The sequence below is a fragment of the Austrofundulus limnaeus genome, unplaced genomic scaffold (genome assembly GCF_001266775.1).
Source record: "Austrofundulus limnaeus strain Quisiro unplaced genomic scaffold, Austrofundulus_limnaeus-1.0 Scaffold455, whole genome shotgun sequence".
NCBI lineage: Eukaryota > Metazoa > Chordata > Actinopteri > Cyprinodontiformes > Rivulidae > Austrofundulus > Austrofundulus limnaeus.
Genome location: NW_013952857.1, coordinates 204,831 through 218,884, shown reverse-complemented (window position 1 = coordinate 218,884; position 14,054 = coordinate 204,831). Strand labels below are relative to the sequence as shown.

At 44.1% G+C, this 14,054-nt stretch overlaps 1 protein-coding gene across 1 annotated transcript in view; it reads left to right on the top strand.

Moving 5' to 3' along the window:
* LOC106529619 (cAMP-specific 3',5'-cyclic phosphodiesterase 4B) overlaps positions 1 to 11,564 on the top strand; it is a gene marked incomplete in the record, with an annotated part of 171,782 nt that extends 160,218 nt beyond the window's left edge. Inside the window, 9 exon segments of the mRNA XM_014025094.1 lie at positions 4,454 to 4,547; positions 6,138 to 6,361; positions 6,465 to 6,563; positions 6,682 to 6,846; positions 8,372 to 8,471; positions 8,652 to 8,806; positions 8,917 to 9,039; positions 9,144 to 9,326; positions 9,403 to 11,564. Of these exon segments, the coding sequence (XP_013880548.1) occupies positions 4,454 to 4,547; positions 6,138 to 6,361; positions 6,465 to 6,563; positions 6,682 to 6,846; positions 8,372 to 8,471; positions 8,652 to 8,806; positions 8,917 to 9,039; positions 9,144 to 9,326; positions 9,403 to 9,729 (1,470 nt within the window).
* Between the last annotated feature and the right edge of the window lie 2,490 nt (positions 11,565 to 14,054).

Sequence of the window (14,054 nt, the reverse complement as noted above, 5' to 3'; positions counted from 1 at the left end):
CTGTCAACGCTCTCTGGTTTCATTTAAAAGAGTCGATCATCAGATATTGTCCAAGATTAACCTTCAGGGTGGATATAGCTCGCTAGCAGCCTCGCACCAATGACCTCGTCAACATCATCATTTACCCAGAATGCTTTGTGTGTAAATAAAATGGCTCCATCCGTGTAAAATATATATATTTTAAAAAATTTACTAAACTAAATACAGTATTTTTACAGTCTTTATTTTACAGTTAAAATATATGTTTATCACATAAAGTCTAATGTTACAACTAATCAGGGATCCTTTTATATACGGCTTTAATGGTGCGACTTCCTAATCAGATTGCTGCTTTCTGAAAACAACTCAACAATTTTTTAAAACATTAATACTAACATCAGGTTCCTATTACTGGTTTATTTTGGTAGAAATGTCATGATATCCCTGTTAGAAGTGACTCCCGGAGACTCCAAAGGTGCACTTGTAAATAACCAAAGCTATCCATGTCAGTAACTGTGGATGGGAAACTAAACAGTGTGACGGTACAGCACGTCATGTCTCAACAGGCAGCTCCTAAACAGGAAGTCATTTCAAAATGATGTAACGATGCCTTTAAGCCCACAGCAGCACATCTACCTTTTCCGGCTCAGTACCAATGTTGACCAAAGCTGATTTGGAAAGTGCAGAGGTCAACAGTTTATCGTGTTACACTTTAGTTTCATCAGGGTCCTGAACGGTTGCGTGGTTGTGTAAGGAAAGAAAGAAGCAGGCCGTCGGTTTCTCGTATGCTTATTTCTAAATTGTCATGTTAGTGTGAGTTTGGGCCATTAAAACAGCATGTCTGGCATTCGCCACGAGCTTTGACAAAGATCCCATTTCTTTTCTGGACCCCTTTGAAGCTGTAATCAAAACCAGACTGTCTGTGATTTTGAGCGTCCAAGTGCGCAGGTGTATCCGGGAGGGGTCGGGGGACCACACACCCAGTAAACCGCCCGCCTGGTCACGGTGACCTAAGAGCGGGGAGCTGCTTCCCTCCCCCTCACTATCATTAGCCCCGGCCGCACTTCCACGCTGCTGCTGGCGACGACCTTGGACAAACACGGCCATCTGAATCCAGTTAAAGTTTGCTGCTCTGTGGGTTCGCGTGCAAGCCCGCCCCCCCCCCGACCAAGAGACAAGCCAAGTAGGAAAGTTTAACTCTTGTGTGGTCACTTCAGCTTTGAAGCACCGCCATCCTTAGGAAGGAAAAAATGACCAAATCAGTGAAACTGATGGTAGCGGGTGGGTCTGTGGCTGTAGCAGGCGTAATGGACGTTAAATTATAGCTCCCCAGTTCGGTTTAAACGTTGGAGTGGTGGGGAGATCAGGCCAACTGCAGCAGTGATTTTGTACCTCTATCGCTGTTTTATCGAAAATAATCGGGATAGTTCATGTAAACATAAGGCATGTAACTATTCTCAGGTAACTGGGATCAACACCTTCTAGGAACTGTTTCTTTTTACTGTTGCTAAACTGTGAAAACTTGCTGGTTATCATTCGGTGAGTGTTGACGGTGTAAACAGCTCCCCATGGGACAGTTGGCTCACTTTGGGCTTTGTTCGATTGCGCAGCTGTGGGGTTGCAGTAACGTTCCTGTGCAATCCCAGTTTTATCCGTCTAATATTTCACCAAACTGCAAGCTGGACTTTTTTTTCCTTAAAGGAAAACGTCATGTGTGATTTCCCACAACAGCGTGGCTTTTTGCCAAACTTGTTTTTCGGGACTTTTTCTACTGTAACTGAGCTCAGGTACGTGCCCGAGGCAGTGCGAAGAAGCAATATGCAAATGACTTCAATGAATAACTTTTGAAGTTAGGAGGAAGAAGGTGGGGACACATGCTCGGGCCTGTCGGAGGGAGGAGCTCTGAGCCACTCTGGTGATTCAGTTAATCACATATAGTTCTTGTCCGACAGCACATCAGAAAGGAGAACAGAGAGAGAGGAAGCAGGCAGACTGAACGCTCGTTGCTTGGACCCATACAGTATTTGTAATGTGTGTTGGATCGAGTTTTTGCCGAGTGACAATGGGACTATGTTGCTCTGAAAAGCAGAAGAAAAACTTTGAGATTCTTGCGAGTTGGAAAAAGGTGAGTTACACTGGTGTAAATGTGTTTAAAGAATGAAAGACTGGTTTTGAGTTTGTTATATTTTCTGTTAAAAACATGATTTCCTGTCAACATGTTGGCGTTATTAGAGAATTGTCTCTCTTATAGTGAACTAAAGTGGTTTGTATTTTAAGTATCAGTGGATAAAATGTTTCTTTAGTGTCGCTTTAGTTATTTTCATTGACACTGTCTTCTTTATTGACTCATTTTTTCATAATAAAATTAATTCAAACGTTGTCAGCACAGGTTAGTTCTTTATTGTGCAGGTTCTCAAAATGGGGTCCCATTGGTCCTTGAGCAGTGGCTTAGGGGGTCCTCAAAAAATAACAATAATGTAGTTGGTTTTGGTTATTTTTCCAAAATGCATTAATGCATATGTGGAACAATGTACAAGTAAACCAAACATGTTATTCTCATGGCTTTAAGGGATTAAAACGGCAGTAAATTATTTTAAAATCAGCATGAGGTTTATGAGGCTGTATTGAAACCATTTTAGAGATTTTTGCTACTTTCTTTCTTTTTTTATCAGTTGCATAAGAGAGTTGCCCATGTAGGTACTTTTTCCTGACATAAGAGGATGTATGAGTTCATGTCTTACATTAGACAACGTTCCCTCTCCCCACAGACGTAGTTGCGTGTGAACTACATGACCCTGGTTTAGCACTGTTCAGCTGGGTTTTAACCGTCTCCCTTACAGTTGGCTCTAACGGCACCATTCATCTAACTTATTAAAGAGTCAATGACAAGTTTCCTTTGAACGGAGCACAGCTGACTCACTCCCAGCACTTCTTTTTGTCACGATCTTCTCAGTGATTTTCACAGGCAGCCTCCGGCAGTCTGTTTATGCACTCTTGGTCTGTCAAGTAGATACTTGCTGTTTGCCTGACAGCTGGATAGACCAGATAGTCTGATTTATTATGAAGGGAAAATAAGAAAAGTCTGAAATTTAGTTTTCTTTCACAGGAAACAGCAACGATTGCAGAGCTTTATTATTATTACAAAGCTGTGGAGGCTTGGCTGTGGTTTTATCTGCGTCTCTGAATGTGGCATGAATCTGTGTTTAGAGGGGAGACCACCTTGGATATGATGTGGGGGGCCATGTGACTCTGTTGCTATGGCGCTCAGGCAGCCGTGCGGATGGCGGGCTGCAGACAGCCGTCTGCCCTCAGTGCAGACGGCTGCAGTTGTCTCAGACGTAACGAGGACGTGTGTTTGATCTGCAGTTCAAAAATCAGAGCGAGCAAAAGAGAATGGATCTCGATGCTTTCACCTCCTTCATCCTTCGCGATGAGAGCGCTCCGATAGCTTTGAAGCCTCACGTTGTGCAGAATGTGTTGCATCTGGTCTGCATTACAGGGGGGGGGGGTGCTGTAGGGGGATTCTCCCAGCTCTGATGCTCTGCAGCGCCGTGTAGGGCTCAGAGGGTGGGAGGCAAAGATAGACTCCAACACTGAAGCCTGAGTACCCTCCTCATCCTCCTCCTCCTCCTCATCATCATCATCTTCTTCTTCTTCGCTGCCGTTCGCTTTTCCTCTTTTCCTTTTCTCCCTCGATCATGTAGTCCGCCTTGCTCCGCCTGGGCTCAGAGAAGCTGCCCCCCCACCCAGCCCTGCAGATCCCTGGATAACACTTGGCTAATGTCAGAGGAAGGAGGTTTGGACCGATAGACAGATCCAGCTGGAGGAGGAGGGGGTTCATCAGTCCTGCCGGCGGTTTGTGTTCCTGAAGCGATGGACGAGGCAGGAAGGAAGCGCGTTTGGCCGAGGATGTAGGAGACTCCTCTGGAGACGGGGCGTTTTTGTGTTGTTTTATTTTTTTTTTTTTTTTCGTGGCGGCGGAGCGTGGGGAAGGCTGGGATCTGACAGCCTGAGCTCAGCCTTGGGGGTCCACTCAGAGAGGAGCATCCACTGCTTCTGCTGGGGAGCACCAAGGGCTCTGAACAGCTTAGCACCATGCCTGAGGCCAACTACCTGTTCTCTGTGTCCTGGGGATACATTAAGGTGTGTTTGAAGGGGGGGTGGCACTGGTCCACCAGAGCTGGATGAGTGACTCAAATTTAATGTTTTTGTTTCCTCATATTTCAGTTGTAGATTAGTTGGGATGATTAGCTGCATCTGGACGACTGCAGCGTTTTGTTCGTCTACAGACCAGTCATCGTTATAAAGACGTGTTTTTATCCTGTTTAACACAGAAATGCCTCCAAAGCCCTGAATGCAGATGTGATCTGATGCATGACGTTGGATACAGAATAACTGTTTTATTCTTAAAAAGGAAAAACATGTTTATTGTTGTAAATCCTTTGTGTTGATGTTTCATCTGTTTGCTTCGCAGTTCAAAAGGATGCTGAACCGGGAGCTGAGCCACCTGTCTGAGATGAGCCGCTCAGGCAACCAAGTGTCCGAGTACATCTCCAGCACCTTCTTAGGTAAGCACTGCAGCACGCACCCCCCCCCCCCCACAGGCTGACTGCAGCATCTCAGGGACCACCGACTGCCTAGGGAGGAGGGCACATCGGCTAAATGCTGCCGGTGTGACGGCAGAGACGTTTTCTCGTCTTCTCGCCGGCCCTTCGGCCCCCTGAGGTTTTTCCGCCCCGCTGTCCGACGCAGAAACCCGTCCAGCGGGCTGCTGTTTGTAAACACAGACATCCGTGCAAATAAACAGAAACATGGCAGAAAATAAAAGTGGGGAGAAATTAGAGACAGGAAGCCCCGCCCCCCTTAGAGGAAACTATCTTCTGTAAGAGCAGGAGCGGCGCAGTGGAAAAATAAACAAAAGCAGAACAGAAAAAGCTGTTCAGAGCAATCTGTTATCTGCAGAGCATCTCACACCTGTCAGGTGGAGGGAGCTCGTGCTCCAAGTTTTTATTTATTTATTTTTGTGGAGGATGCAGCCGACGCTTTCATTTTTTTCTCACCGCGGTGCATTCAGAGTTCACACACACTCTGCAGTCTACACTGCAAAAACTGTCCATCTTACCAAGTTTTAAAACCTTATATCAGCCAAAAAGTCTTTTTTGATCTTGTTTTGAGACTGATTTACTAAACAAGAACTGATTGTGTAAGAATAATAATCTTGTTTTCATAATGTGTAAGATTATTTGTCTTGTTAGTCTGAAAATTTGACTCAAATTAAGTCAAAAGTTTCTGCCAACGGAGTAAGAAAATTTTACTTGGTAAGATTCTTGAAATAAGAAAAAATCGAGTCAAATCAAGTATTTCAAGAATCTTACCAAGTAAAATTTTCTTACTCCATTGGCAGAAATTTTTGACATAATTTGAGTCAAATTTTCAGGCTAACAAGACAAATAATCTGACACATTCTGAAAACAAGATTATTCTTAATCAGTTCTTGTTTAGTAAATCAGTCTCAAAACAAGATCAAAAAGACTTTTTGGCTGATATAAGGTTTTAAAACTTGGTTAGGTGGACATTTAAGAGAAAGTGTCAGTCAACAAACAGAAAGGCTGAATCACACGCACCAACCTCACCCACATAATAACCTGCCCCCCCCCCCCAACTTTTAGGTTTAGTGTGTCTTTCCACGTTTCTCTGAATTGTTGTTGCAACAAGCCTCTGCTTCGCAGAACGCTCGCAACCCGGGGATATTTCCAGACAACACGTCTCGTTAGCAATAACCTCGCTGTGTTTGTAACGAGTGTTTACGATGGCGTTTATGCAGGCAGTGGTTTGTGAGGCCTGCGACGGAGACACAACATGAGGGATTGTTTCTAATTAAAAAAGGCTGACAGTTCAGATTTAACGTGTCGTCACGTCTGTGGGACATTTCACCTGTTTGCACTGCAGAGTGCCGAGCTCAGCTAAAAACTACTTAAATATATCTATTTGTCTTTTTAATTCAATTAAATTCAGTTTATTTACATAGCGCCAGCAGATTGTGTTGAACCACTTGGTGATGTCCCATCCTGAGCAGCACACTGGTGACAGTGGAGAGGAAAAACCTCCAGCAGAACTTTTAACGATCTCTCATTTCGTTTATGTTTTCTTTTCCACAGACAAGCCAAACGAACTAGAGCTGCCATGTCCGGTTCAGAAGTCCAGAGAAAGGAAGAGGAGGCAGGGTCAGCAGCATCAACAACAACAACAGCAGCAGCAGCAGCAGGTTGGGATGATGGCGCAGATCAGCGGGGTCAAAAAGGTCAACCACACTTCCAACGTCTCTGCAAGCAGCGGAAATCGCTTCGGAGTCAAAACCGACCAGGAGGAGCTGCTTTCCAAAGTAAGACACACTTTCTGTACCAAAAATAAAAACATAAAACTTTAAATTTTGCGGGGTGAGTTCTTCCTTTACGACTGGCTAACCCAGCGACTGTGCCCGACAGGATCTTGAAGACATCAACAGATGGGGGCTGAACATCTTCCGAGTGGCGGATCATTCTCACCACCGGCCGCTCACCTGCATCATGTACAGCATTTTTCAGGTCAGTCTCGTCTCTTCGTCAGGCGAACAGAAACGTTGTTGTCGTTGTCGTTGTGATGCGTAGAACACGTTCAGCACCTCGAGACTTTTCTAATCACCTCTGTCTGCGCGGCGCTCAGGAGCGAGACCTGATGAGGACGTTCAAGATTCCGACCGACACCTTTGTGACGTTCATGCTGACCCTGGAGGACCACTACCACTCGGACGTGGCGTACCACAACAGTCTGCACGCGGCCGACGTGGCCCAGTCCACGCACATCCTGCTGTCCACGCCCGCTCTGGATGTGAGTTCGACTCTGATCCTGTCAGGGTTCAATGAGCTGATGATGCATGTGAGCCGTCACATCGAAACAACGATTAAGTCCAAAAGTGCAGAAATAGGCAGATGAACAGTTTAGATTTAAATGTGTGCAAAAACTGAATTTGGTCAAAGTATAATGAACTGTTAAAAATTAGTTAAAAATAATAATAATAATAATAATAATAATAAATAATAATAATAATAAATAAGTAAATAAATAAATAATGTAACTTTTATTTAAAAGTAAATAAATAAATAACAAGTTAAAATTTCAGATTATTAGCTTTAAAAAGAGACCAAGCTTGTGAGTTTACTCTAAAGCAGTGTTTCCCAAAGTTGGGGTCGGGACCCAAAGTGGGGTCCCAAAACATCAAGGTGGGGTCCTGAAAAGATTTTCTGAATTAATTACATTTTTACTTTAGTTGGTACAAAGGAGTGAGGTTAGTATATTTAAAATGGATACATATAACATAAATATATTATTACTATGCCCATGTTTTGTTGACCTGATACAAATGTTTATCATCCAAAAATAGTTGGGGGCACAGGTCTCTGCTACTGTTATTTTGTGGTTCAAAAGCTGAAAAGTTTGGGAACCACTGCGCTTTGGTTCCCAAAGTTGGGCTTGGGACCCAATTATGGGTCATGAAGCACCTTGGATAATCTCCAGAAATCAATTTAAAGGGTCATAAAATAATTGCTGATGTAATATTTTCCCTGTAATTATTACAAAAACACAAAATAAGTAGAAATAAGTATTTATATTTGTGTATAAGCTGTTTAGATCGTCAAAAATCCTGTGTTTTTAGGGTTATTAACAAAGTTCGTGTACTCAGACCAGTAATATTTGGGGTCACAAGTTTTTGCCATGGATATTTTGTGGGTCAGAAGATAAACAGTTTGGGAACCACTGCTCAAAAGGGTTCAAAAGCAGTACTTCATTTAATTTGTGTCTTACTCTTTAAGGCGTTTTATGGTATTTTAGGCCCAAAGGTTAACAGGTTAAAGCTTTATCAATCAGTTGAATGGAATGTCTGAAATATAATCCTAAAAATAAAAAATTTTTAAAAAAAACGGAAGCATTTTTTTAAGCAGTGGCAACAAAAAAATTGATTTTGAGGAAAAACATCTTAAAATTTAGAATTTTTCCCTGTGAGCTAGAAATGTTTTGGTTTCTTTACAACTGGGAAATATTAATACGCAAATTCTATTTCAGGTTTCCTCTTTACGTTGACATAAAAAATGACTCAATAAATTTATATAAAATTAGGATTCAGACCAAACAGTAATGTATTATTGCAACCAACAAGACAAATTAAGTCGTATCTCTGGATAAGTTTATGATAGAATGATCCAGGTATCAAAATGTAGCTTTTAAAGCAGGAATCTGAAAATGTAATGAGGTCATTTGACTAAATTTGACTTAATCCTCATTTCAATACGATGGGTCGTGTATTATAAAAAGTGATTCTCTAACACCACGTTTTCGTTTCTCTTCCTCTCCACAGGCCGTCTTCACAGATCTGGAGATCTTGGCAGCCATATTTGCCGCAGCTATTCATGATGTGGACCACCCAGGAGTGTCTAACCAGTTCCTCATCAACACAAGTTAGTACTCCTGAACACTATTTGTCAAAAAAATAAAAAAAAATTTAAGGCACCAAACCAGTTTGTGTTTGGTTTTAAGGGATCAGCAATGTGTGTTTTTTTAGGACAATGTGTCCATAGTTAGCAGAGCTCTGTTTAATTTCTCCTGTCGTTTCTCTCCCTCCACCCTGCGGCGTTCAGACTCGGAGCTGGCGCTGATGTACAACGATGAGTCAGTGCTGGAGAATCACCACCTGGCCGTGGGCTTCAAGCTGCTGCAGGAAGACAACTGCGACATCTTCCAAAACCTGAGCAAGAAGCAGAAGCAGACGCTGCGCAGGATGGTCATAGACATGGTGAGGAGCGCCCTCTGGGCGTTGTCTGAGGCTGCACGACGCTTTTTATAAAAATAAATTTAAAAAAACCTCCCAGAAAGATCGCTCATTTCTGTCTGTCTGTCCTGCAGGTCCTGGCCACGGACATGTCCAAACACATGAACCTGCTGGCCAATCTGAAAACCATGGTGGAGACAAAGAAGGTGACCAGCTCCGGTGTCCTGCTGCTGGATAATTACACGGACAGGATGCAGGTGAGAGACGCTCTGTTTACACTCACATGATGGGAACACCTCAAGAAACATGGGAGGATCTGTGCCCTGAGTGCTGACGTTTATTTGACTTGTGTTTGTTGCAGGTGCTGTGTAATATGGTCCACTGTGCAGACCTGAGTAATCCCACCAAACCTTTGGATGTGTACCGGCAGTGGACAGACAGGATCATGGACGAGTTCTTCCACCAGGGGGACAGGGAGCGGGAGAGGGGGATGGAGATCAGCCCCATGTGTGACAAGCACACAGCCTCGGTGGAGAGAACACAGGTAGGAGACGTGAAAAGATCAAAAATAAAAAGACGTGTTTTGTCTTTTCGCTGATGTTCTCCTCATCATTCTGCAGGTGAGCTTCATAGATTACATCGTGCACCCTCTGTGGGAGACGTGGGCCGACCTGGTCCACCCCGACGCCCAGGACATCCTGGATACACTTGAGTACAACAGGAACTGGTACCAAAGCATGATCCCCCAGAGCCCCTCTCCTCCGTTCTACGCCAGCGACGGAGAAGGAGGCCCACTGCGGGACAGTGAAGGGGGGCCTGTAGCCAGTAAATTTCACTTTGAGCTGACTCTGGACAGCGAGGACACAGAGGGACACAGGGACAGTGGGGCGATGGACGCGGGCGTTGACCAGGTTGGGACATGTGACGTCTCGGCTGCAGACACCTAGCTGGAAAACGGAGCGACTCTCGTTGAGTTGGTTGAATTGCAGTGGAGCCATCCTGCAGTGTGGCTTTGTTGTTGTTTCTTGGAGCTGCCTGGTGAAGCAGGCCTGCCTGAACGCCGGGCGCCCCCCGCAAACGAGGCCTGGAAACCCTGTTGCAGTTTGTTTGCGAGCCCCGCGAGACGGAGCTGGGAGGAGCGTCTTCTCTGGTCTTCGATGAGATGAATCCGGAGCGTAAACGTCTCAAACAGACGGGATGAACTGGGAAACAGAAACCTTCCCAACGTTGCACTTCAGCACATTTTTCTTTTCATGTGTTCATAACTGTATTTCAAAACTGGATACCACAACAAAAAACGACTCATCAGCGGACTATTAGTAACCATGGAATTGTTTGGTTTTCACAGTTTGTCTAAAAAAAAAAAAAAGAAAACGGTTGAGCCTTTTGTTTTGTACAACCATGTGTTTTTGTAAGTGTTTTATATCCTGTAGTATTTAACACATTCATGTAGCTGTAAAATGTGTCCAGTTTTCTACAAAAGGACATAATCGTCTCAGTCTTCCTAAAAGTCTGGCAATAGTTTAAAGTTATTCTCACAAAAAAAAGGTGGATGTATGTTGAAAATCAGTGGACTTCCCAGCACAATTTGCACTTTGTGGCACACTGTAAAACCAGGAGTGTGGAAGGACAGGATGCTTGGATCGCCAAAAAAAATGCTTTTTTATGAACCCAAATAACTTTTTTTAACCTAAAGCGCAACATGTAGGCATTTCTGTCGCTCCAAAAAAAAAAAAAAACCCTTCCAAAGATTTAAAAAAAAAACCCGAAGCAGCACTTTTCACTGTCACTGAAAGAGCAACACCTGAAGAGTCACCGGTGATACAAAGCGAAGTCACGCAGATTTATTCAAACTTTCTCTTCTTAGAGAATCAAGGCAAATAGAGCCTGTTTTGTTTTTTTTGAAATAGTTTACAAACACAAAGTTCCTGACTTATTCCTCTCTGCTTTCCCATGACACAAAACTAGTTTCACTTCATAATCTCCTCCGTTCATCGGTTCACACACCTGTTTGTGCTTCGCAGCGTGCCATTCTCCTGAACGCGCTTTACGTGGTGACTCGTTATGACCTCTGGATGACCGTAAGACGGCGCACAGTTTAACGAAAACAAATAGTGACAGAATATTTGTACAAAATGTAGATTTTTGTTTCTCGCAGCACCTTGAATACACTGACAGCTCTGCAGCTGGTTGCAGATCTGTTCAACACTTCCTGAAAGGTACAGCAGACGTATGATGAGGGGGGATGACGCGTTTGTGTGGTCGTCTCCTGCGCGCGTGTGTGTGCGTGAGTGTGTATCTGAAGTGGTCACAGAGTGTCTTGTTACACCAAGCTGTGTTGTGACGACAGTAATACTGTATTTATTATTACCTTTTCCCTGTACATAATGATTGCTAATATTCACTGTATAATTATTATTTATATGCACTACAACACGTCACAGATTGACTGAACTTGTCTTATTTTAGTCTGATATTTTGCTACAAGACCTTTTCGAGAAGTCCTGAAAAGTATGTCTGCTTTGTCAGAGGAGTTCACCTCCTGAGCCGACGGCAGTTTTTTAATCATTTGCTCCTGGCAGGTTGTTGTGACTGGATATTTACTGCAGCCTGTGTGTACGGTGACGGGTCATTGTACAGCTGTAGGAAAAGTTGCTGAATTATATAGCATTGTTTCAAATATATTTTTTCAGTGTTTTCCTCACAGTGTATTGTTCAAGTTGTGTATGTTGTGCTCAACAAATGTTTTCTATGACTATTAAAATGAGCATGTATAACAGAGGCTCCTGTTTGAAATGTTTTTGAGTCACGATTTTTAAATAAGGCGTTCTTTTTCTTTTAATTTATGAAAAAAGTATATTATTAGCTTCAAAAATTAACTTAAATTCAATCAATACTGGCCCGGTACCCCATACTCGGGCCACTTGATACGGGCTGTCAGGTCCTTGTACGACCGGTGTCAGAGTCTGGTCCGCATTGCCGGCAGTAAGTCGGGCTCATTTCCGGTGAGAGTTGGACTCCGCCAAGGCTGCCCTTTGTCACCGATTCTGTTCATTACTTTCATGGACAGAATTTCTATGCGCAGCCGAGGTGTTGAGGGGATCCGTTTTGGTGGTCTTAGGATCGCATCTCTGCTTTTTGCGGATGATGTGGTCCTGTTGGCTTCATCGGAACGAGATCTGCAACTCTCGCTGGAGCGGTTCGCTGCAGAGTGCGAAGCAGCCGGGATGAGGCTCAGTGCCTCCAAATCCGAGGCCATGGTCTTGAGCCGGAAAAGGGTAGAGTGCCTTCTCCGGGTCGGGGGGGGMGGGGGGGAGGGGTCGTCCTGCCTCAAGTGGAGGAGTTTAAGTATCTGGGGATCTTGTTCACGAATGAGGGAAGAACGGAGCGGGAGATCGACAGGCGGATTGGCGCAGCGTCTGCTGTAAAGCGGGCGCTGTACCGGTCCGTCGTGGTGAAGAGAGAGCTGAGTCAAAAAGCGAAGCTCTCGATTAACCGGTCGATCTACGTTCCTACCCTCATCTATGGTCACGAGCTTTGGGTCATGACCGAAAGAACGAGGTCCCAGATACAAGCGGCCGAAATGGGTTTCCTCCGCAGGGTGGCTGGGCTCTCCCTTAGAGATAGGGTGAGAAGCTCGGTCATCTGGGAGGGACTCAGAGTAGAGCCGCTGCTCCTCCACGTCGAGAGAAGCCAGTTGAGGTGGCTCGGGCATCTGGTAAGGATGCCTCCTGGACGCCTCCCTGGTGAGGTGTTCCGGGCACGTCCCACCAGGAGGAGGCCCCGAGGAAGACCCAGGACACGCTGGAGGGACTATGTCTCTCGGCTGGCCTGGGAACGCCTTGGAGTTCCCCCGGAGGAGCTGGAAGAAGTGGCTGGGGAGAGGGAGGTCTGGGCCTCCCTTCTGAAGCTGCTGCCCCCATGACCCGACCCCGGATAGGCAGAAGAAAATGGATGGATGGATGGATGGATGGATGGATGGATGGATGGATGGATGGATGGATGGATGGATGGATGGATGGATGGATGGATGGATGGATGGATGGATGGATGGATGGATCAATCAATGCTTAGTGGGAGTACACCCTGCAGTGAACACTTTGTACTTGGCTTGTAATGTACTGAACAACCTGTTTGAGTTAAAGATTTGAACTGTTTAATATTTCCCTGTGTATACAGGGTTCTATAAAGGCCATGGGGAAGACAACATAAGGTCTAAGGGCCAGAATTACTAGTCCTTGAGTCATCTTGAAATGAATGAAAACTAGGACTTAGTAAAGCAAATTTAAGCTGCCTTTTCTATCAGATCAAAAAAAAAAATCCTAAACATTCCTTTGCCAAGTTTATAGGTTGAGTTGACAAATCACTAGTTGTGTCAAAAAAGACTAAAACATATTTTTTATCATTTAGCTATGAGTTGATGTCTAAATTAACTATCAGATGTCTTAGTTTACAAGCACTGTTTAACAAGTTGAGAGTTGATTTTTCGACTGTTGTGAGTAAAAAACGTGAGTAGCCCCGACAAAACTGAGAGAAATGCTGTATTTTGACCAAACATGGCAACTATGTTAGACTTATCAAAGAAAGGAAAACATCAAACTCTAATGAGACTCGGTCAAAACGACCCTCAGAAGGGTCGGTGACCTGTGCTTCAAAGCCTGCAAACGTAATGGAGCTCCACAAGGTTTAATGTTCGGTCCTACATTTTTAAACCTCTGCATCAAGGGTGTGAAACTCCAGTCCTCGAGGGCCACTATCCTGCGTTTTTTAGAGGTTTTCATGTTCCAAGACAGCAGATTTTGATTGCTGAGTGATTAACAGATTTCTGCCCAATTTGAAGGGTTAATTCAATCACTGAATCAGGTGTGTTTGAGCTGGAAAACCTCTAAAACATGCAAGATAGCAGCCCTTGAGGACTGGAGTTTTACACCCCTCCACATCCTGCGAAACATCATTGAGGGAAATTGTGTTTACAGATATGCTGATGATGCACAAGTCTACACACTGAATCACTATGACAATAAATTGGAAGGTTTTGGTCTGGTGCATCCTCCACATTTGTTTAAATCCTAGAATTTTCCAGTCTTATACAGCGGGTAAAATAAATATTGAACACGTCAACATTTTTCTCAGTAAATATATTACTAGAGGTGCTAATGACATGAAATTTTCACCAGATGTTGGTAACAACCCAAGTGATCCATACATACAAAGAAATCAAACCACAAATGTCCAGAAATGAAGTTTAGAAATTCTTCTGTAACCGATGCCA